The sequence below is a fragment of the Brassica rapa genome, chromosome A05 (genome assembly GCF_000309985.2).
Source record: "Brassica rapa cultivar Chiifu-401-42 chromosome A05, CAAS_Brap_v3.01, whole genome shotgun sequence".
NCBI classification, from domain to species: domain Eukaryota; kingdom Viridiplantae; phylum Streptophyta; class Magnoliopsida; order Brassicales; family Brassicaceae; genus Brassica; species Brassica rapa.
Genome location: NC_024799.2, coordinates 24,974,860 through 24,997,094, shown reverse-complemented (window position 1 = coordinate 24,997,094; position 22,235 = coordinate 24,974,860). Strand labels below are relative to the sequence as shown.

The 22,235-nt window shown below is 40.1% G+C and overlaps 5 protein-coding genes across 7 annotated transcripts; 3 read left to right on the top strand and 2 right to left on the bottom strand.

The window, feature by feature from the left end:
- Window positions 1-3,770: 3,770 nt before the first annotated feature.
- Window positions 3,771-6,618, top strand: LOC103870351. The gene is made up of 3 exons (XM_033292313.1): window positions 3,771-4,858; window positions 5,691-6,233; window positions 6,313-6,618. The coding sequence occupies exons 1-3, from the start codon at window positions 3,971-3,973 to the stop codon at window positions 6,415-6,417; spliced, it is 1,536 nt and encodes a 511-aa protein (XP_033148204.1). The 5' UTR covers window positions 3,771-3,970; the 3' UTR covers window positions 6,418-6,618.
- A 1,397-nt stretch (window positions 6,619-8,015) lies between these two features.
- On the top strand, window positions 8,016-10,317 carry LOC103870350 (glycerol-3-phosphate acyltransferase 5). Its single transcript, XM_009148481.3, has 2 exons — window positions 8,016-8,766; window positions 9,171-10,317. Exons 1-2 carry the CDS (start codon window positions 8,185-8,187, stop codon window positions 10,089-10,091), a joined length of 1,503 nt encoding a protein of 500 aa, XP_009146729.1. The 5' UTR covers window positions 8,016-8,184; the 3' UTR covers window positions 10,092-10,317.
- On the bottom strand, window positions 10,317-16,209 carry LOC103870349 (probable E3 ubiquitin ligase SUD1). Of its 2 annotated transcripts, none has more exons than XM_018659043.2 (10): window positions 14,112-16,209; window positions 13,464-13,994; window positions 13,045-13,384; window positions 12,884-12,933; window positions 12,617-12,804; window positions 12,238-12,534; window positions 12,016-12,167; window positions 11,789-11,940; window positions 11,561-11,707; window positions 10,317-11,472 (listed from the first exon to the last, which is right to left on the bottom strand). In XM_018659043.2, exons 1-10 carry the CDS (start codon window positions 14,286-14,288, stop codon window positions 11,098-11,100), a joined length of 2,409 nt encoding a protein of 802 aa, XP_018514559.2. In that variant the 5' UTR covers window positions 14,289-16,209; the 3' UTR covers window positions 10,317-11,097. The 2 variants fall into 2 exon arrangements, with proteins under 2 accessions (XP_018514559.2, XP_033148203.1); XM_033292312.1 differs by having other exon boundaries at window positions 12,884-13,384; window positions 14,112-15,920; window positions 15,985-16,031.
- A 302-nt stretch (window positions 16,210-16,511) lies between these two features.
- Window positions 16,512-19,137, top strand: LOC103870347 (transcription factor MYB65). Of its 2 annotated transcripts, none has more exons than XM_009148476.3 (4): window positions 16,512-16,733; window positions 17,175-17,592; window positions 17,689-18,559; window positions 18,668-19,137. In XM_009148476.3, the coding sequence occupies exons 2-4, from the start codon at window positions 17,245-17,247 to the stop codon at window positions 18,955-18,957; spliced, it is 1,509 nt and encodes a 502-aa protein (XP_009146724.1). In that variant the 5' UTR covers window positions 16,512-16,733; window positions 17,175-17,244; the 3' UTR covers window positions 18,958-19,137. The 2 variants fall into 2 exon arrangements, with proteins under 2 accessions (XP_009146724.1, XP_009146725.1); XM_009148477.3 differs by having other exon boundaries at window positions 18,677-19,100.
- A 23-nt stretch (window positions 19,138-19,160) lies between these two features.
- LOC103870348 (dnaJ homolog subfamily C member 2) lies at window positions 19,161-22,229 on the bottom strand. Its single transcript, XM_009148478.2, has 2 exons — window positions 22,042-22,229; window positions 19,161-21,285 (listed from the first exon to the last, which is right to left on the bottom strand). Exon 2 carries the CDS (start codon window positions 21,262-21,264, stop codon window positions 19,342-19,344), a length of 1,923 nt encoding a protein of 640 aa, XP_009146726.1. The 5' UTR covers window positions 21,265-21,285; window positions 22,042-22,229; the 3' UTR covers window positions 19,161-19,341.
- Between the last annotated feature and the right edge of the window lie 6 nt (window positions 22,230-22,235).

Below are 22,235 nucleotides of genomic sequence, written 5' to 3'. Positions count from 1 at the left end.
TCAACGATGTTTACTTTATACCGGCTTTAAAAAGTAACATTATCAGCCTTGGACAAGCCACAGAGTCAGGATGTGAAGTCTTGATGCGAGAAAATTACCTTATACTCCAAGATAAAGAAGGACGAGTGATAACAAAGGCTAAGAGATCCAAAAATCGTTTGTATAAAGTACTAATCGACATAGTAGACGAGAAGTGTCTGCAACTCGAGACTATGAGTAACACGGCATTATGGCATGCCCGCTTGGGTCACATAGCAAGAGACTCGATGAAAACAATGGCAAGCAAAGAGATGGTTGTTGGATTACCGAAACTGATAGCTGAGAAAGAAACATGTTTTACATGTTTGCGTGGGAAGCAAGCAAGGTCCTCTTTTGCGAAAGCAACAACATATAGAGCTGAGAAGGCATTAGAACTCATTCATGGAGATCTTTGTGGGCCAATTACACCTCCTACGCCATCAAAGAAGAGGTATATATTCGTGCTCATCGATGATCACTTTCGCTATATGTGGAGTATTTTGATGACAGAAAAGAGTGAGGCTTTCGATAAGTTTAAAATATTCAAGGCAATGGTTGAGAAAGAAACTGGATTTACTATCAAGATGCTCAGAACAGACAGAGGAGGAGAATTCACATCCAACGTGTTCAATGAATTCTGTCAAAACCACGGGATAGCAAGGCATCTCACAGCTCCTTACTCACCGCAGCAAAACGGAGTAGTGGAGAGACGAAACAGGACTCTTCTTGGAATGACTCGGAGCCTGCTCAAACACACAAATCTACCAAACCACTTATGGGGAGAAGCTGTAAGACATGCAACTTATCTCATCAATCGTGCAGCAACTCGTACACTTATTTTAAAGACTCCTTACGAAGCTTTCAAGAACAGGAGACCAAATATTGGTCACATACGAGTCTTCGGATGTATTGCCTACGCTAAGGTAGATACTCCGCACGTTCGAAAACTAGACGACAAGTCTCGTACGTTGGTTCATCTTGGAACAGAACCAGGATCAAAAGCTTACCGGCTATATGATCCAATAAGTTGGAAAGTAGTGGTTAGTAGAGATGTGGTATTTGATGAGAACAAAAGCTGGAACTGGACAAGCATTGATAAGGAAACATAGACGTTTATAATAGACTTTGGAGAATTTGGAAACAATGGGTTACGTCAACTCGAAGATACAAGGTCTCCAGGAGTTGCAGTGAGTGAGATTGTTGAAAAGGAAGCTGAAACAGGGGAAACTGAAACAGAGGAACGGAGCACCGAGCATGGAATACATCAACATGATGATGACGGTGACGATCATCCTCCTCTAAGGAGGTCTACACGAGAGACAAAGAAACCGGCATATCTAGATGACTACATCTTGGTAGCTGAAGAAGAGGGGGAACGTTTGTTATTAGCAATCAATGATGAACCATGGAACTATGATGAAGCTAAAGAGAAAAAGGTTTGGAGAGATGCATGTGAAGAAGAAATAAGATCGATTGTCAAAAATAAAACTTGGGATTTAGTAGATCTTCCCGTTGGAGCTAAAGCAATCGGATTAAAGTGGATTTTTAAAGTCAAGAGGAATTCAGATGGCAGTATCAATAAGTATAAAGCAAGGTTAGTAGCAAAGGGCTACATTCAAAGACACGGCATTGACTTTGATGAGGTGTTTGCGCCTGTGGCTCGAATTGAAACTGTGCGTCTTATACTGGCCTTAGCTGCGTCCAAAGGATGGGAAGTGCACCACTTAGATGTTAAGACCGCTTTCCTCCACGGAGATCTAAAGGAAGAGGTGTACGTTTTACAACCTGAAGGTTATGAAACCAAAGGAAAGGAAGGCAAAGTATACAGGTTAAAAAAGGCTTTATATGGCCTGCGACAAGCCCCACGTGCGTGGAACGAGAAGCTGAACAGAGTCCTTGGAGATTTAGGTTTTGTTAAGTGCTCTAAAGAAGCAGCATTGTATCATAAACGGGACAAGGATCAACAACTTTTGGTCGCGGTTTACGTAGATGATATCCTTGTCACGGGAACGGGTCTCAGTCTTATACAAGGTTTCAAGGAAGGAATGTCTTCAAGGTTTGAGATGAGCGATCTAGGCAAATTATCGTACTACCTTGGAATCGAGGTGGATCAACGTGTAGGAAGAATTACTTTGAAACAAGAACGGTACGCAAGAAAGATATTAGAAGAGACGGGTATGAAGGACTGCAACCTTGTTCATGTTCCCATGGACATCAGTTTAAAGCTGTCCAAATCAGTAGAAGAAGAAGCCGTTGATGAACAAGAGTACAGGAGGAGCATCGGGTGCTTAAGATACCTACTCCATAGCCGGCGTGATCTTTCTTATAGCGTTGGAGTCTTGTCAAGGTATATGCATGAGCCGCGACGATCTCATAGTGCTGCGGTAAAACAAATCTTGCGTTACTTGCAAGGAACTCTGACTCATGGGCTTACATTCCAGCGAGAAGACAAGATTGGAAGGCTAATAGGATTCAGTGACAGTAGCCATAATGTTGATGAGGATGATGGTAGAAGTACCACTGGTCACGTTTTCTACCTTTCAAACTCGCCTATTACTTGGTGCTCATGCAAGCAAGATACGGTAGCACTCTCTTCATGTGAAGCAGAGTTTATGGCTGCAACGAAGGCAGCTAAGCAGGTTATATGGCTACAGGAACTCCTTGGCGAGATCAGTAATATAACAAGTGAGAAGATGGTGATCTATATTGATAATAAGTCTGCTATAGCTCTTACCAAGAATCCAGTATTTCACGGGCGAAGTAAACACATACATAGACGTTATCACTTCATAAGAGAGTGTGTTGACAATGGATTGATCGAGGTTCAGCATGTACCAGGGAATGAGCAAAGAGCGGACATCCTAACGAAAGCACTTGGAAAGATACGATTCAAGGAAATGAGAAGTTTGATTGGAGTTGAAGATTTGGGAAAAACCGATTTCAAGCTTAAGGAGGAGATTGTTGGAATAAGCTTGAAATAGCTTGGAAAACAAGCTAACCTAATCCTACCGAGATATGGTTTACTAAAAGGATTAGGAAATATCTAATAAGTATTTTACTAATAAGATTAGAAGTTATCTATTCTTATATAAGGAGTTGCAAGGTTGTTGCAATACTTGTTAGTTTTGATTGATTGTGATTGAGTGCTTAAGGTTTTGAGTGAGTTTCCTTAAGTGATTAATAAGAGAGATATTCTTATTATTGTGTGCTTCTATATCGATTACTAGAACTAGATGTACTAAAACATGAGACGACGAGTATTTCCTTTTAGGAAGCTCAGTTTGGACAATTCACAACGTGGTATCGACATGTATATTCAATGTCATTATTGGGATGGTTCAAGCATCATAGTGCAGCATCAAAGCATTGTTTCTGACTATATAAATATTATAAATAAATAGAAAATCTATGAGTTGCGTTTATCACATACATTAAAGCTCCGTTTCCATGCTTATCAATAGTCCAGAAATAGTACTTCCTATTTATATACCTTTTCTATAACGCTTCCCTACTTTTTCTCAACTATACGCTTAATAACTAAAGCTCTAACCACATTTTATCCACCCCGTAACATTCTGTTTCTTCTGTTCGTTTTTGTTATAGTTTGAAACTTGATATAAAATCTATTAACGCATATATTCGAAAGTCATCTCACCGTTGACTGAGGCTATCTCCGTCATTTGTGTATTCCAATCACGTGTCTACCTCTTCTTCTTCCTTTTATGTGTGTTAACCTCAGGAGTTGTCACTCTTAAAAAAAGGGGGAAAAACCAAAATAGCTTCTAAAAATAAAAATAATCTCACCCACCGTCGAGGGTAATTCCGTAAATTTCCAACAGAACTCCATTCCCGCGGCGTAGCAAGAGGGTAGTTCTGTAAATTAAGCAATATCCACTCGTCGGAGTTAGTTTCACGGTGTCGTCGTCTCTCTCCTTCAATTAAAAAAAAAAACATGAAACTGAATCGCGGCGGTGGAGAGCACGGCCACCACCACCACCACCACAACCACCACGAGGCCCTGAAGTTTTCCAGTTTCTTCTTCATGCCGGAGCGGCCACGCGAGTATCTCCTTCTTTTCACTCGCTTCTCCGTCCTCACCTGCCTCATCGTCTCCGTCTCTCTCGTTCTCCGCACCACTTTTCTATCCTCCTCCGCGCCGGAATATTCCTCCTCTTACGGTCTCCGATTCCCCGCCGTGCCACAGAAAGCCATAGCTCTCCCGCCGACAAGATCCACCGGGCCGGTTACCATCTCCCACATCCAGTTCTGCATCGCCGGAGCAGCCGAGACCTGGCTCGATCGGAGCCAATACACCTCCTTATGGTGGCGAAACACCACTCGTGGATTCGTCTGGCTCGATAAACCGGTTAAGATCCCCGATAACCAATCCGATAACCGATTCTCAATCCCGGTTCGAGTTTCCGATCCAGGCTGGACCCGGTTCAGATTCTCCAGCTCGCAAGCCGCGGTTCGGATCGCACGCGTGATCTGGGATAGCTACCGTCTGAACCTCCCCGACGTGCGGTGGTTCGTGATGGGAGACGACGACACCGTCTTCTTCCCGGAGAATCTCGTCAAGGTCCTCTCGAAGTACGACCACGAGCAGATGTGGTACGTCGGGGGGAACTCGGAGAGCGTCGAGCAGGACGTGATGCACGCGTACGACATGGCGTTCGGCGGCGGCGGTTTCGCGATCAGCCGCCCGCTCGCGGCGCGTTTGGCGAACGCGATGGACGGGTGTCTCCAGCGGTATTTCTACTTCTACGGCTCGGATCAGAGGATCGCGGCTTGCGTTAGCGAGATCGGCGTTCCGTTCACCGAAGAACGCGGGTTTCACCAGGTACGTTTCTGTTTGGCACGTGTCGGGGTCGCGATTGGTTGTTTGGGTGACACGTGGAGAACTGTCTTGATCTCGTTTGTTGGAGTCCGACATATTCAACAGGGTTTAGATGCTGAGAAGTGTTTGAGTTAAGTGGATTTTTGCCACGTGGAATAGAGCTAAAGAAATCTTAGTGGTCAAACGTAATAATTAATAATCACTTTAGGTTGTGCTAATAAAAGCATTTAGGAGTTGATTTATTGAGTAAATTACGCAATTGTTGACCCAAAATAAGAAAATAGTGTCACATTAGGACTTTTGCCTCTGAAATCTGAACTTATATATTACGTTAATCACTTCATTAAATTGAAGTGATAGTCTTATGTCTAGATGAATATTTTCCGACCGGTTTTATTTTTATTTGTTTTTGTTTAATGAATGGCCTTAATTGCTTGTGGTCCTATGAAGTGTTGGAAAAAATATTTATTTATTTATTGAAGTTTTAAATATATTGGTGGAGCACATGATTCTGCCATGTTAGGATACAAAGCTTTTAATCATGCCTTCTTTGTTTTTAAATCTATTGTTTCAGCTAAAAGCTTACTGTTAATCAAATCTCTGTTTCTAAGATATTAATGTTTATTCATGAACTCTCTATATGCGTGTCATCATCACTACGGCACCACATGTAGTGTCCCTCAATGAAAGTTTCATTTTAGGTATCTAGTGTCAGGAAATTCAACATCTGCATGTTGTTTTGTCCAGTCTATTATTAAAAGAACCATAATATCTACTATCGTTTTGTTTGTTGGACTAACAGTTTGTGTTATGTTGAAAATATTATGTATTGCAGCTTGACATAAGAGGAGATCCATACGGGTTTCTAGCAGCGCATCCATTAACACCTCTTGTATCGCTGCATCACCTCGTATACTTAGATCCGATGTTCCCTAACAAAACCCCCATCGAGTCTTTACAAGCCCTTATGAAACCCTACACGTTAGACCCGCATAGAATACTACAACAGATTCATTGCTACGACCGCAAGCGTCAATGGTCCATATCCATCTCGTGGGGATACTCCATTCAGATATACACTTACTTCTTGACCGCTAAGGAGCTGGATACGCCGTTGCAGACTTTCAAAACTTGGCGGTCTTCGAGCGATGGACCTTTCACGTTTAACACCCGGCCCTTGAAACCTGACCCGTGTGAGCGACCCGTGACTTATTTCATGGATGGAGCAGAGGATGTGAGGGATAGTGGGACGAAGACTTGGTATAGCGTAGGGGATAAGAAGTATGGGCATTGCGGAAAGAGTGAGTATTCTCGGGTGACCAAAGTGAAGAGGATATTGGTGACCTCGATGAAGATGGATCCTGAGTATTGGAACAAGGTTAGTGTTTTTAACTTGTTACATAGTTTGAAAATGATATTAGAATTTGAAGTTTTTATTTACATTTTATTATTGACAGGCACCACGAAGACCGTGTTGCGAGGTAATGGAAGGAAGAGGAAGAAGAAAGGAGGAGGAAATGTCGATAAGGATTAGAAAGTGCAGATCTGCGGAGATGATATAAAAGCAACGTTTTGGTTAGAGAGAAACATTTGCACATACGACTTCATTTAGATTCAATCATAGTTGGTTTCCTAAATTTCTGGTACCATGAAGTGACGATTTACTCTTATCAATACCTGGTCTCATGTGTATTTCAGTCTGCAAACGTTCGTCTCTTTGTATTATTAGTCAAAATAATATCAAAACTCCATAGTTATACACTTGTACTCATACATGCATGGTAAATATGTCAGGATTTAACCGTTGATAACATTTGTTTAAGGTGTATATTAACTCTTTTGAAGAGGCTTGGACTAGGTATAAACTTCAATACACACGTGAATTTTTAAACTAAGTTCGAATAATGATTTTTGTTAATTAATGTGAATCAACGTGTAGAAATCTTTAGGAGATCCATGTCTATAATGTCCCAAATCCAGCTTATATAGATTCAAATTATGATTTCTGATATATCGATGTAAGATTTTGTTGAAAGTTTTGTATGTTTGTCATAGATTTACATCATAAATTAACAACCTCGTCCATACCATTTGGTCATAACTATTTATATAATTAAGTACATTTATTTAGTATTTTATTCCATCAAATTTGGTTGATAAGAATCTAAGACACCCTAGCGGAATTCTAACTATTTAATTATATAGTTTTATTAAAATCAAACCAACTGAACCAAACCAATTCTAACAGTAACTAACAAAAAACTGGTTACCTGAAAACAAATCAACGTGTCTTGTTTTATTTTTTTTGTCTTCTGTTGAAAGTAGCCGCTTTGTTTCCTACCAAACCTCATCTAACATAGTTTAGAGGCGACAGATAGGAATTTGCGTCAAGAAAAACGGCTTGTAAACACGCAAGTTTATGTCAGAAATAATATAGACTCGAGGTATTGTGTAAACTACTAATTTATCAGCTGAGATTTGTGTTATTCTTATGTACTGAGATTTACAAGCATTCTCATCTATCAGCTGTAACATTATCGGCCAGGTAGGCAACCAAACCGGACCAGGTTAATTCAACTGAATTGTGATAAGATCAATTAGCTCACCCGGAAAAGTAGCATATGCAAAGCGTAGAAATCACATGATCTTTTTTTTTTTTTTTGGTGAAAAATGTTAACAAATTACATGATCTTTGGAAGAAACCTATGTGGTTTCGAAGTATTATGGGCGGCCTACAACCAGGTATATATTAAAAAAAAATTACTTTGAAATGATCTCACAGACCAACATAAGAAAATCTAACCAGACAAAGATAAATTGAACAAAAAATCAATTCGGTTGGAATATATAGGGATAAGTTCTCTCCAGTCAAATTAACATGCATAAACTATATGCTAGCTATTCTCACATGATACGGTCAGTAACCTAATTACTCGTATATTTGCCTGTTATCACAGCCTAATTTTGGTGCATTATGCCAACAATTTGGACATGATTGGTTAATTTTAAACCATCATTTTTTTTTGCTATCCACATAAGATTACGTGAATTACTTCACCAGGAGGAAAACAGATGACGTGTATAATCGTGTTTTCTTCACATCTCTCTATATATAATATTGACTTATCGAAAAAATCAACTTAAAAAAACATGTACAGTTACGGTAGGTGCAATATTGATAAACTGCCATTGCATTATAGAGACGAGCCAGTCCACACCTTTATAACATAAAACGTTACAATCCATTTTCTTCCATCTTCAAACCAGTCAAAACTCAAAACTAACATTCGATCAAAAAACCGAAAGGAAGAGAAGAAATAGAATTGGTGATGGAGCAAGCAAGAACGAGTTCGGATTCTGTGGTGTCAGAATTTGAAGGGACAATACTAAAGAACCAAGATCCATTCTCTTACTTCATGCTAGTTGCCTTCGAAGCATCTGGTCTTATTCGTTTCGCCGTCTTGCTATTTCTTTGGCCCGTAATCACACTCCTTAACGTTTTCAGCTACAAAAACGCCGCGCTCAAGCTCATGATCTTTGTATCCACGGTTGGTTTACGCGAACCTGAGATTGAATCGGTGGCTAGAGCCGTCCTGCCGAAGTTTTACATGGATGACGTAAGCATGGACACATGGAAGGTTTTCAGCTCATGCAAGAAGAAAGTCGTGGTGACTAGAATGCCTCGAGTTATGGTGGAGATGTTTGCAAAGGAGCATCTTATAGCCGATGAGGTCATTGGTTCAGAGCTGATCGTGAACCGGTTTGGTTTTGTCACCGGTTTGATACGTGAAGCCGATATAGATCAATCTGTTTTGAGCCGTGTCGCTGATTTATTTGTTGATGAAAGGCCTCATATAGGTCTTGCAAGACCGCGCAAGACGAGTTCTACAACTTTCTTATCGTTATGTGAGGTAAACACTACATCCTTGCATGAAATCATATAAATATACATAGAAAATGTCTCAACTAGCAAAACTTTTTAGCTTATATCTAATTTAACGTACAAACACGAATCATTGTACATTTTACAGCAAAAACATGTATTTCTATATATATTTTCTACTCCGTTTCAAATTGATCTATTTTTTCAAAAACTAAAATTATATATTTTTCAATATTTTTAGTTAATAATGGTCAACTATAACATTCGAAGAAATTATGATAAATAGTTATTCGCAAAATAATATATTTATAATCAAAATTTAAAATATTATTTTTAATTTGTGTAGAATTCTAAAATATTGATTTTTTTTTTTTGAAACAAGTGAGTATTAATTATTATCAACACTAATGTTAAATCTTCATGCATGTATAGGAGCATATTCATGCACCAATTCCGGAGAGCTACCACCACCACATCCAACAACTTGAGCTGCGGCCACTTCCGGTGATCTTTCACGACGGACGCCTTGTCAAGCGGCCAACTCCAGCCACCGCTCTCCTCATCCTCATTTGGATCCCATTCGGAATCATTCTCGCCGCCACCAGGATCTTTCTTGGATCCATCCTCCCACTGTGGGCAACACCGTACGTCTCTAAGATATTCGGCGGCCAGATCATCGTTAAAGGCAAGCCTCCTCAGGCACCATCGCCCGGACACTCCGGCGTTCTCTTCGTGTGCACGCACAGAACTCTAATGGACCCGGTGGTATTATCCTACGTGCTCGGACGCAGCATACCAGCTGTTACTTACTCTATCTCACGCTTATCCGAGATCTTATCTCCCATCCCAACCGTCAGATTAACAAGAATCCGAGACGTAGACGCCGCAAAGATCAAACAGCAGTTGTCTAAAGGCGATCTAGTTGTTTGTCCCGAGGGAACCACTTGTCGTGAACCGTTCTTGCTGAGGTTTAGCGCGCTTTTCGCTGAGTTAACGGATAGGATTGTTCCGGTTGCTATGAACTATAGAGTTGGATTCTTCCACGCGACCACGGCGAGAGGGTGGAAAGGTTTGGATCCTATTTTCTTCTTTATGAACCCGAGGCCGGTTTACGAGGTTACGTTCTTGAACCAGCTTCCTGTGGAGGCTACGTGTTCGTCAGGGAAGAGTCCGCATGACGTGGCGAACTATGTTCAGAGGATCTTGGCCGCTACGTTAGGGTTCGAGTGCACTAACTTCACGAGGAAGGATAAGTATAGGGTTCTTGCGGGGAACGATGGAACGGTCTCGTATTTATCGTTTCTTGACCAGTTGAAGAAGGTGGTGAGCACTTTCGAGCCGTTTCTCCATTGAAATCAAATTAGTAAACTACTATTCGGTCGATAATTTTCTTTTTTCCAATGCCTTCCTCTTTATTTATTTTTGCATGTGCTTTAAATCTGGATGAATTTTGTTTATAGATGTTTGTGTTTGTATTTTTTTTTGTTGATAAATGTTATTCTTTTTCAGTTATGAAACTAACTCCCCATAAGTATTGTTGAATAATAAGTATTTGGGGATGAATGTATAGTTTTGTTAATGAGAATTGTTAATTTTTTTTTTTTCCAAAAATTAGTTTGTTACAAAAGCTATTTTGTGTCAATTATTTTCTCTCTCGAAATTTGCAAACTTGCAGTCATCACGCTTTGTTTTAGTTTATGTCTTCTAAAATTCAACAGAACTTAATCTTTTATTAATTTAAGTAGAGGTAAAAATAACTGAACGGAAATTGCATTGTAGTCACGCTTTTTTTTAAAAGAAAAGAAGTTTCTTTAGAACTATATTTAATTTAAAACGTAGAAAATATCTGAAACTAAAGAAATCTGAATACACAATGATATTGAGGAAAGCATGCATTAAAATGTCGGGTGAAGATTATGCTTGGCATCTGGTTATTTTATTTTGTCATCTGAACATCTGATATTGGTTTTGATGTTGTTATCTTATGGAATGTCAAGGTTGGAGTATCACTTTGTTCTTGGTGACACTTTAAATTTTCCTCTTTTCTTTACTCCTTTGCACAATAAAGCGCTATAAGTTATTTCAATTTCTATGTTTGGTTTCTAGTTTGTTAGGCTCTCTTATAGGAATTAATGAGCTTATTTTGAATCCTGGATCTAGCAAGAGGAACATAAGATCGCATCGTTTGATATAAGATAATAAGAAACACATCTATATGTAAACTACGTTTGGCTACTACTACCTCTTCGTTAACATAAATACATCTTGCCATGTGGTTCAGATTATATGTAAAAGATAATTAACATATTTTGACTCGTTCTATCAACAAAAGAGTCATTGTTTGTGAGATACCCCTGCTCTAGAGATCGTCAGTCAAATCCCTTACTCTTTCACCCACCATATACCGTTCATTGAAGATCAACTGGTGCAAGTAGATAATGATCTCAAGCGTTAGCTTTATCACGAACCAGACCACAATCAAGGCTAATGATGCGGGCCAGAAAAACCGCTCAGTAGCTGCATTGAAGCTTTGGGAATATCCAAGCAACGGTAACAGAGACTTCACCAGCACGTAAGGGATGGATAGTGTGGTTAGAAGTGTGTTTATGATGGAGCCAATCACATCTCGAAGCAGCCACATTGAAGGAAGCTTATTGATTCCCACGCTCCTGATTCTTTCAAACTTCCTTCGCCATGCCTTGGTTGCGAAACACTTGATAGGCGTGAGCATTGTCTACAGGACCACAAGATAAAGCAAAATATATTAGTTGCTCTGCAAGAAAACTGAGACTTGGTTAAAACCCTTTTGATGTTTATCATACCAGAAAGGTCCAGAGGTGAAGCACCACTACTCCTATCAACCAATCTTGGATCAAGAAATAAAGTGGTGATTCATTAAGTGGCACTCGTGATGGGATGATGATCATAAGGTCGATAAGTACGCCAAGCAACCCCGGTATGATAGAGATCTGTTCATCAGAGTTTACCAAGTCATTGGAAAGTCATAATATCGAAGAGAGGCTCTGATGAAAATAGAAGGTTGTGCTTACCCATATGGAGAAAAGAAGAGCATTTGTTATTCGTATCAAGATATATTTGAGAAGGAAATCACTTCTTCCCGTCAAAATATGATCAAATGCAAAGCAAATGCTGACATAGATTGCTCGTAGGATATAACATCCAATCCAAAAAGCACAAATATCTGCAATGACAAGCTTAAAACTTTATAATCATGTATAAGAAACTGGTCTAAGTAAAGCAAGAAACTAGAACAAACCGTCATGTTTGATTCCAACTCTTCGCAAGATGAAGGAGATAGAGTAAGAGAACACTCTTCCAACCACAATTGGCAAAACCATAAAGGCTGTGCTAACGAGAAACAAAGTCAAAGCAGCTAGCATCAACATTATAGCAATCCTCGTCCTATACCTAAAAGTGCATCTTATTCAGAACATTTCAATAATTTTATTAAGAGATTGTAAATGTCAGTTAAAATTACCTGTTATCTCTTTGCTCTTTGATATCGTCTTCATCATTCTGTGATTTGTAAAAAGTGACCATAGAGCCTTCAGCTAATGAATACAATAGTTTATCATCAGCATAGTGAAAGTCCTCCTCTCCTCGGGGCACTACTAGCAAGAGATCACTCAGCAGAAGCCAAGAACAAACAGTGACAATCCACTTGTGAACTAAGAGTGCGATAGCTGGTTTGGTAAGTTCGATTAACCATTTGGGCCCGGCATGCATTAGGTTGACATAAATTGCGTATGCAACACCAATAAAAGGACTTCTGCCCCTGCGTTTTGTTCAATGTACAATTTAGTTAGCAACAATATAAGGCAAGGGTAAGAGCTAGGGAAGTAAACGACCAAGCTTACCATAACTCAAGAGGGAAAAACGATGGGCTGATAAGTGTAATTGCTTTAATTGGTAAGCGAAACAAAATCACCAATAATACCCCATGAGAGGCAAACACAAAGAAAACGTGTCGAAGATTCAGTTTGGTGATCTTGTAGTCTGGATCTGTGACATCTAGAAGATACCAATAGGCTCGTTTATGCATGATCTGTCAAAAGAAGAAGAGAAAATCTTGATAAAAGAATAAGGTTCCATTAGGATGATGAACCCAAATTTTAAACTATTACCTTGGGGATATGTTTCATGTAAGAGACAGCAATTATCAAGCAAGAGAGTCCTGAAAGCCAACGAAAGGCCACCATCATGCACGGATTGTGTGAAAGAATCTCAAATATCTGAAAACTCCTGGTTCCAAACATAGGGGAGGTGCAGATTCCGAGGAACCAACCAAGAATCCAAGGCAGAACACCAAATTTGAAGAACAAGACAAAAGCATCCTTGATGAGTAATATGTTTGCTAAGAAAGCCAACAGGTGACATGGCAATGTCACGGTTATGAAGTGAAACCCGAGAGAAAACCAGCGAGCTAAGACTGGAAATGGGTTTTGATGGAGAATGAAGAGGATTCCAAAGTAAGCAAAGCAGATTGACAGCATCATCATGTATCCAAGAATAACAGGCGAGTTTCCAGACAAATAGCTGCCACCAACAGTTGCTAATACAACCCATCCAATACAAAATGGCAGAAGAATAAAGAGAGTAGAAACATATACGCTGATAGCAAGGACCTGGAGAGAACGAACAAAAGAGCATTATTATTGCATGAAGGAAAACTGAAGAAGAAAGAGAAAAATGTAAAAGACTCACAGCAAAGGCATCATCATCCAGAAAGAAAAGCACCCGTCTGATAACCCCAAACTCATGAAGCGGCGCCTCAGGAGGAAGAAAGATAAGCCGAGGAGGTTGGCCCAAGAAATGTATGAGTTTATGAAGATACCAATCACAAAGGATCTTCATATACTTGGACAACAAGTGCAAAACTCCTCCATTCCCGAAAAAACTATCACCCCGGCCTCCTCCGAGATCTCCTACTTGAATCCTTATAGTAGTGAGAATCAGCATAGAAGAAGCGATGACAGTGCTGTAGAGCAAGGTAGCCCACAAAAAAGCTAACTTCCGAGACATGAACACTCTCTGGGAGCCAGCAACACAGTCTTGTCCCAAAGGATGCAAGGCAATGCAGAATACGTTGAAGAGAATCACCACAATCCAAGCCACAATCAACTTCAAGTAGCGTCCTGCTCTTGATAACACTCCAATCAGAAACTCGTCGCAAGGAAGCCTCTCCGGAGCATTCTCGGAGTAAACGGGAACAAACCAGTAGCTACGCCCACACACCTGAAGGAAAATTAGAACCATAACGATAATCCCCTAAAATCAGAAACCCTAATTTGTAGATTCTAACGATAAACCCCAAACACTGATTTCAAAATCCCCAAAACACTTGCAGGTAACCTCGCATTTGTTGTTTCTGCGGCGGCGATTGAGCCAGGTACGAAGGCAATCCTGGTGAACGAACTTGATCGAGCCTCGGCACAAGCACGGATACCGTAGCGGGTTTCCTGGCTCCTCCGGCGATCGGCAAATCCGGCACTGGTCTTCGTCGTCTTCCGCTGAGAAACTCTCGTCCATTTTAGGGAATCAAAGCTAGTTCTAGTTCTAGTTCTAGTCGTCGTCACCTGCGTTGCGTGTATTCATTCCCTCAAGCGGCAAATGCATATATATATGACCAAAACCAAGTGATAATTAAATTTATTAACTAAAACAATTTCAAATAAATAATTTACTAATATTGGTCTGATGACTTGACTAATGACGATTCCTGAGTAAAGAGTTTCTACGTTGCTTCCTCTCATTTTCGCTACAGACAAAGAATCAATTACCACGGTTAAATTAATTTTTTCTTTTAACAAAGATCAATTTTGTGTGACCAAGACCAATACTCCAACTTAATTTTTAATATCTGATATTTTAAAATAATCCAACAAAGCTGATGTTCGATTAAATTTGAGTTATTTTTCATCCACATTAATTTTCTATGTTTATATTCCACTTGTTTCGTAAAAGTCACTTTCATATTTTTCTTACAAATTAAAAAAATGATTAAAATTTATTTATATTTTAATAGTAATTTTTATTTAACCAATAGTGTTTAAAATAAATAAAATTATTACACTTAAGATTATATTTTTAAAATATATAAACTATATTAGAAAACTTTAAAATGACATTTTCTTCTTTTTCTGTCAACTGATTAAAATGACATTGTCTTTGTAACAAAAAAAATGCGAAAGTAATACTCTTTATGAAATATAAATAGTATTTTTTTTGTAACAAGAAAAAGTGCTAAATAAATACACTGCTTGATAACAAATATCTCATTCAAAAATAAGACAACATCTACCGCAATAGAAACCTAACCATTGCTAACATATTTTGACTTGACTATCAACAAAAGAATTCTTGTTTTGTTTTTCATACTCTCCCTTCTGCTCTAGAGATCTTCAGTCAAATCCCCCACTCTTTCACCCAGCATATACAGTTCATTGAATATCAACTGGTGCAAGTAGATAATAATCTCAAATGTTATAGCTTTGTAATGAACCAAACCACAATCAAGGCTAATGATGCTGGCCAGATAAACAGCTCAATAACTGCATTGAAGCTTTGGGAATATCCAAGCAACGGTAACAGAGACTTCACCAACACGTAAGGGATGGATAGTGTGGTTAGAAGTGTGTTTATGATGGAGCCAATCACATCTCGAAGCATCCACATTGAAGGAAGCTTATTGATTCCCACGTTCTTGATTCTCTTGAACTTCCTTCGCCATGCGTTGGTTGCGAAACACTTGATAGGCGTGAGCAATGTCTATAGGAACATATATAAGAATAAGCAAAATATATTAGTTGCTCCGAAAGAAATCGACTCTCTTTGATGATTCTCTTACCGAAATGGTCCAGAAGGTGAATATTAGTTGCAAATCAGTTCTTCCCGTCAGAATATGATCAAATGCAAATTCTGACATAGATTGCTCCACAAACACATGTTCAAAATTTTAATAAGCATATATAAGAAACTGGTCTAAATAAAGCAAGAAACTAGAACAAACCGTCATGTGTGATTCCAAATCTTCGCAGGATGAAGGAGATAGAGTAAGAGAATACTCTTCCAACCACAATTGGCAAAGTCATAAAGGCTGTGCTAACGAGAAACAAACTCAAAGCAGCTAGCATCAACATTATAGCAATCCTCGTCCGATACCTAAAACTGCAACTTATCAGAACATTTCAAAAAATTTATTAAAAGCTTTATATCAGTTAATTACCTGTTATCTCTTTGCTCTTTGATATCGTCTTCATCATTCTGTGATTTATTTATAAAAAGTTTACCAAGATATCAAGCATTATTTTGTAGTTTAAATCCTTGCAATATATTAGCATCTCGAAAGAACAAGACGTGGTAAAAAAAAAGACGTGATCTTTCTAGTTTGCATCTGTTTAAAAGAAGTGTTTTTTTTGTGTGGCAACGAGTCAGAAGATGAATACAGGCCTTGGACTGGAGTGGGAAGAAACTGGTTGATGCATTAAAATCACATTATTAAATGAAGTATTAAATTACAAATAGTGGTGTTTTGGTGTGGTGGGTTCCTTTTTCGTCGAGACGTGTACGTATATACGATTATATACCAAAAAATAGTATAATTTGCATTTTGACACATTTTAAAAATATTATTATTCTGAATTTCTGATTACCATTTCGAAAATTAAATATTGTATTTGTTGGGTGCATTCATAAACACGCACACAATTTCGTTTCTCTATGAATAAATAAAATTTCTCCGTAATTGATTATATATCTATATCGGAAAGAAAAAGTAAAATAAAGAAAGGAAAGTCTGCTATGTAATAAAAGAAGAATTAATAAAAGAGTATTTATTTATTTTATTTTATTGCTAAATTTTGATCCCTTTTCCACTTCTGTTGAGCATCCCGAGCTGCTGTGATCTACTATCTCTGTGTATCGTTTGATCCCTCGATTCGATTCTCCGAGAAAACAACGGCGAAGCTTTCCCGCGTAATCTCTCTCTCTCTCTTTACTTCTTTCTAGATTGTTCTTTCCGATACTAGTACTTCTAGATCTCGAATCCACTTGCTCAGATCTCTGATCTTCAATCCCTGCATCGATGATCCGTGGAGAGGCTTAGACTTGTGAGCTATAACGATTTTGTGTATCTTCAGCTCAAACTCGAGCTCCGATTTAGTCTCATGTGATTATAAGAAACCTTTTTAACGCTAGATCTCGTCGTGTGTGTAGAGATTCACTTCCTTGATTGTAGTTTATGAGTAATCGATAGCTTTGGGAAACTGGAATCACAATCTAGAGATTGGGGGTTAGGGTTAGGTTTTTCCTTTCCTGGAGTTCGATACGGTGTCGTTTTCAAATGTCAGAGCTTCATGAATACTACTTTAGAGAAATTAAAGTGTGTTTCTTGTTTTTTCTCTTAAACTGGTTCAGGTGGGAGCTTGCTTGATGTCTATATGGTTATTGAGGTGCTGAGGTTTGTATTGAGTTAAGATAGTAAGAGATGAGTTACACGGCTGAGAGTGATGATGATGGTATGCACTCACCAGCTGGTGATAGTATTGGTTATGGATGCAAGAGCAGAGGGAAAGGAAGTGTTCTGAAGAAAGGACCGTGGACTTCGACGGAAGACGGGATTTTGATTAATTATGTGAGGAAGCATGGAGAGGGTAACTGGAACGCTGTGCAGAAATACACGAGCCTGGCTCGTTGTGGGAAAAGCTGTCGTCTCAGGTGGGCTAATCATCTGAGGCCGAACTTGAAGAAAGGAGCGTTTAGCCAAGAAGAGGAACGGCTCATTGTTCAAATGCATGCCAAGATGGGGAATAAATGGGCACAGATGGCTGAACATGTAAGTGGTATTGTAAAGACCAAAAGGATATTTTGTGGTTGCTGCTTGATTATGGTGTTCATTTCATTTATTGATCTTTTTTTTTTCTCTTACCAGTTGCCAGGCCGAACAGATAATGAGATAAAGAATTATTGGAACACTCGTATCAAGAGGCGACACCGAGCAGGCTTACCACTTTACCCTCCTGAACTCCACGTTGAAGACCTGCAGTGGAGTGAGGAGTATATCACGAGCAATGTCACCAGGGTGAATAGAAGAAGACATCATCAAGATATCTTGCAGTTGGGGAATTCCAAAGCAGATGTCTTGTTTGACGATCTTAATTTTGCTACCAGCTTGTTACCTGGAGCTTCTGACGTATTAGATATGTTCACATGCAACATGTTAGGAACTGGTGCAAGTAGTTCCCCGTACGAAAGCTACATGCCACCAATACTGCCTTCCCCAAAGCAGCTCCGAGAATCTGGATCTCTGTTTCCCATGTGCAGCAGTAACATAAAGCAAGAGTTCCACTCTCCAGAACCTTTTCAGAATCCTAGATCTTGCAGTATCTCGCCTTGTGATGTTGGTCATCATTCTCCTTACGGAAACCAACATCCATCTGATGTGATGATTTCAGATAGCCATGCCTTTACGGATGGCATGCTTCCTACTTCTAAGCCCTTGTTTGGGGCAGTGAAGCTGGAGCTCCCTTCATTCCAATATTCAGAGACTAGTGGATTTGATCAGTGGAAGACGACACCGTCACCTCCACACTCAGATCCTCTTGACTCTGTTGATGCTTATATTCAATCTCCGCCACCGTTGGAGATAGAGAAAGACGAGTCAAACTGTTTCTCGTCATGCGACACTGGTCTACTAGATATGTTACTTCCCAATGCCAAGATCAAAACTAGTGCAAAGCGTAGTTTGGCTCTCCCCGAGATTCCAATCCCCACGCAACTTAGTGCGGGTGAAAATTCACCAGGTGAGATCAAAGTCACTCGTTGATTGGTATCTAATCTATTCCACTTTCTTAATGATTCTTTAGTTGCTGTCTTGTGGCTGAGAGTTGCTTTATCATATTTTGTTGAAGATTCTGCAGGGAACGTTGTGAAGACAGAAGAGTTGGATCAGGTTTGGGAACCAAAGAGAGTTGATATAACACGGCCTGATGTTTTACTTGCATCGAGCTGGCTAGACCAACAAGGCTGTTTCGGGATTGTTAGAGACTCGAGCAACATGAGTGATGCACTTGCGCTTCTTCTCGGTGGTGAAGACATTGAAAACAGTTACGTGACTGTTGGGTCATCATCATCAGGTCAAGCACAACAAGGAGTTGAGTCTTGCACATGGACTAATATGCCTCCTGTTTGGTCCTTATAACAACATGAACCACATCACAGTTTGATCTTTCTGTATTTTTCATGCTATACTTCACTTCCTTCGAGGACTTCATGGTTTGTTATAGTTGGGACTTGAGAAAAGATTTATGAAGTTAAGAAAAGTAAAACTCTGTATGATTTTGATTCTCTCTGGCCATTATACTTTGATTTGTTTGGTTTAGTTTGTAAAATTGACAGATCGGATATTTCAAATCAAATTATACATAAGATTAGATAAAAGTATTAAGTTTGTGATAGCAGGTATCAGAAGCAAATGAATCATTACAAATAATAGTAATAAAAGTTTCAAGGTTTTGATCTTGCAATGTAACAGTGCCCTCATGAGGATTACAACCCAAAATTCTCATGGAGCTCCGATAACATTTTAGACTGCAGTTTTCTTGCTTCTGATGATTTCCTTGAGCTCTGCAAACTTCTTCTTGCACTGAATCACAGTCTTCCCAGGAACAGCAGCAGCTACTCTCTCCCATCTTTGGCTTGTCTCTTTAGGGAACGTCTTCAAAGCCTGAACCAAAGCTCTTTCTTGCACAGAAGACCAACCATCTGTGTCCACTGAACTTCCACTTGCTTCACCATTGCTCTCTGAGCTTTGACCAACAACAACAGTCTCTTTAACAGGTGGTTTCACCTTTGTTGTTGCTCCTGCCGGCAGAGACTCTCCGAGCTCCTCTCTTGTAGAGAGAGGGGAAGCTATTGTAGCGGTCGGTTTCCTCTTCTCGAGGAAGGAATCAAACGCTTTGGCGGAATCTGGTTTTTGGAGAAGAACGGTCTTAGTTGCTTTAAGAATCTCCTCAACTGATCTTCCTGTACCGATGTACTCTGATATTACTTCCCATCTCCGAGACGTCCCCTTTGGATATTTGATCATTCCTTTTCTCAGCATGTCAATCTCTTCCTTGCTCCACGGCTGTTTCTTCTGAGTGCTCTCCAACACAGAAACTCTCTCTGCCCCGCCACCGTTGGGTTTCTCACTTTCTTTCTCTTTAGAGTTGGCTTCTTGGTCTCTACTACCATCTTTTATCACTTTAGCCAACTCCACCCCTTCTTTGTTTCCCATCTTATCGCATAGACTCTGCAACTCCTCGATGTTAAGCGTCATGCAAAGACTCTCTATATCTTCCTCTGAGATGTCAAGCAGACGCTGAGCCACCACAGGAGCTGAGAGGGCTCTAAGACGGTTACGCTCTTTGCGTATGAGCTTCTTCTCCTTCTCCTTAGCCTTCTTCTGCTGCTGCGCAGACTCCACCGCTCGCTTCTCCTCTTCTTCCTTTCGCCTCTTCTCTTCCGCAGCGGCGATAGCAGCTTCCTCCTCCTGCTTCTTCTTAGCCATAAGCTTCGCGTCTTTCTTCTGCTGCTTCTCAGCCTTCTCCTCTTCCTTTCTCTTAACAATCCTCGGATCCTTCCTATACGCGTTGTCGACGAGAGTCCTGATCCTAGCGTGCTCCTCCTTCCTAGCCTTAGCCGTCGCTCTAGCGTTCTCCTTCTCCATCCACCTCCTTTCCTCGCGTGAATCCGCTTGTTCAAGATCATGCTCCTCTTCATCAGGAAACTCCCTCCAGCTCTTGAACGCGTACCAGAAGTTGTAGAACCTATCAACCTCCTTGAGCTTCGTGTTCTCGTCTCCCAAATCAGGTATACGCTGGTTCACAGACCACCTAGCGTTCCTCTTGAAAGCTGGACCGAACACCTTGAAAAAGTCCTGCGGTGCGCAGTCCGTGGGGACCTCGTCATCAAACTCATCAGTGGAGTCGAAGATTCTCCTCTTTAACGGATCCATCAGCACCTCGTAAGCCTCTTGGATCGCCTTGAAGCGAGACTCTATCTCCTCTTTTTTCGCCTCCTTGGCTTCTTCAGTCTCCTCCGCAAGAAGGAGACTAGCCATCTTATCAGGATGGTGCTTCAGCGCGGCTTCGCGATAGCTTTTCCTGATCTGATCCTCTGTTGCGAGGTACCTCAAGTTGCTCAGCCCCAACAGCGCATAGTGGTCTTGCTGTTGAGTACCGGACTTCTTCTTTCCTTTGTTGGAATATGAGTTGAAGGAAGGAACGTATTCCTTCTCTTTATCGTCTCCTCCAGCTTTCTTGTCATCGCCTTCGCTGTCTGTGGGCTCCTCTGCGCAGCCGTGGAGTTTGAGAGCCGCAGAGTGGAAGGCGTGGCCAGCGGGTTCGCGGTTTAAGGCCTTCACGGGAAGGGAATTGGAAGAAGCGTACAAGGGTTTTCCATCAACAAGCTCCTCGGAGTATGTGATTAGTAGCTTAATGGAAGAGTCGCTTCTAACGCTCGGCATGGTGAAAAAATGGTTCAGATTCTGTCACAAAAAGATTACAGAGATATTGTTAGCTTCGGGAAGCAAAACGGGTCAGGTCAATAGTCATGTAACCTACCAAAAAATGATAAACTTATTGATGACTTAAAAAAGATACACAAGCCAAGCCTGAAATCACAACCCCAACATATTACAAATGAAATTCAAGGCCAAATGATTTGTAATCTGTTGGGATTGTTTATTTCAGGCTTGGCTTGTGTATCTTTTTCATAGTATCTGCATCAAGTTTAACACAAAAAGGCAACTGCAAAAGGAACATATAAGACAGAACAAGCCATACAGACAAATGATGCAAGTAGTACAGATCCAGCAGCAAAAGCAATAAACAAGCTTTGTTACAAATATGTTTTGAACTCTAAAACACACAACCTCATATGGGTTACTAAGGCAAAGAATAGCTCTGTGTAGTCATTAGAACAGAACTAATCAAGTAATCCAGAGAGTACCGCCATGAAAACACCAGATAAATCCACAAATCCAAAGAATTTCAAATGACAAGGAAGACGAAATAAGCGTTATTACAAGACATAGTAATAACAAATCCATTTCTCTAAGGACAGTGGTCTCTCAATCAAATCCACGATTTTTAACAAAAACCCTACTTTTTCGACTTACGCACACAACCACGATATGATATCTTCGATCTTAAGAAAACTTAACGAAAAATCTGATGGCGATTAAAAAAAAAACCAGCAACCATATCGAAAAAAAAAACAGTGTTAAATCCACTTTTTTTACCAGACACTCCGATCTGTCTGTCGGAAGCCGCTCCAGCGATCACTTTCCGCACGAGCTTCCTCCAACCGCGGCGGTGAAAGAACAAGAAGAATAATCTGCGTTCACAGGAAATGAAATAGCGGCGGCAACGATTTTGCTGATGGGAGAAGAAAGGGTCTATCAGATTATAACCTGTTTGGTTGTCTGAATAAAAC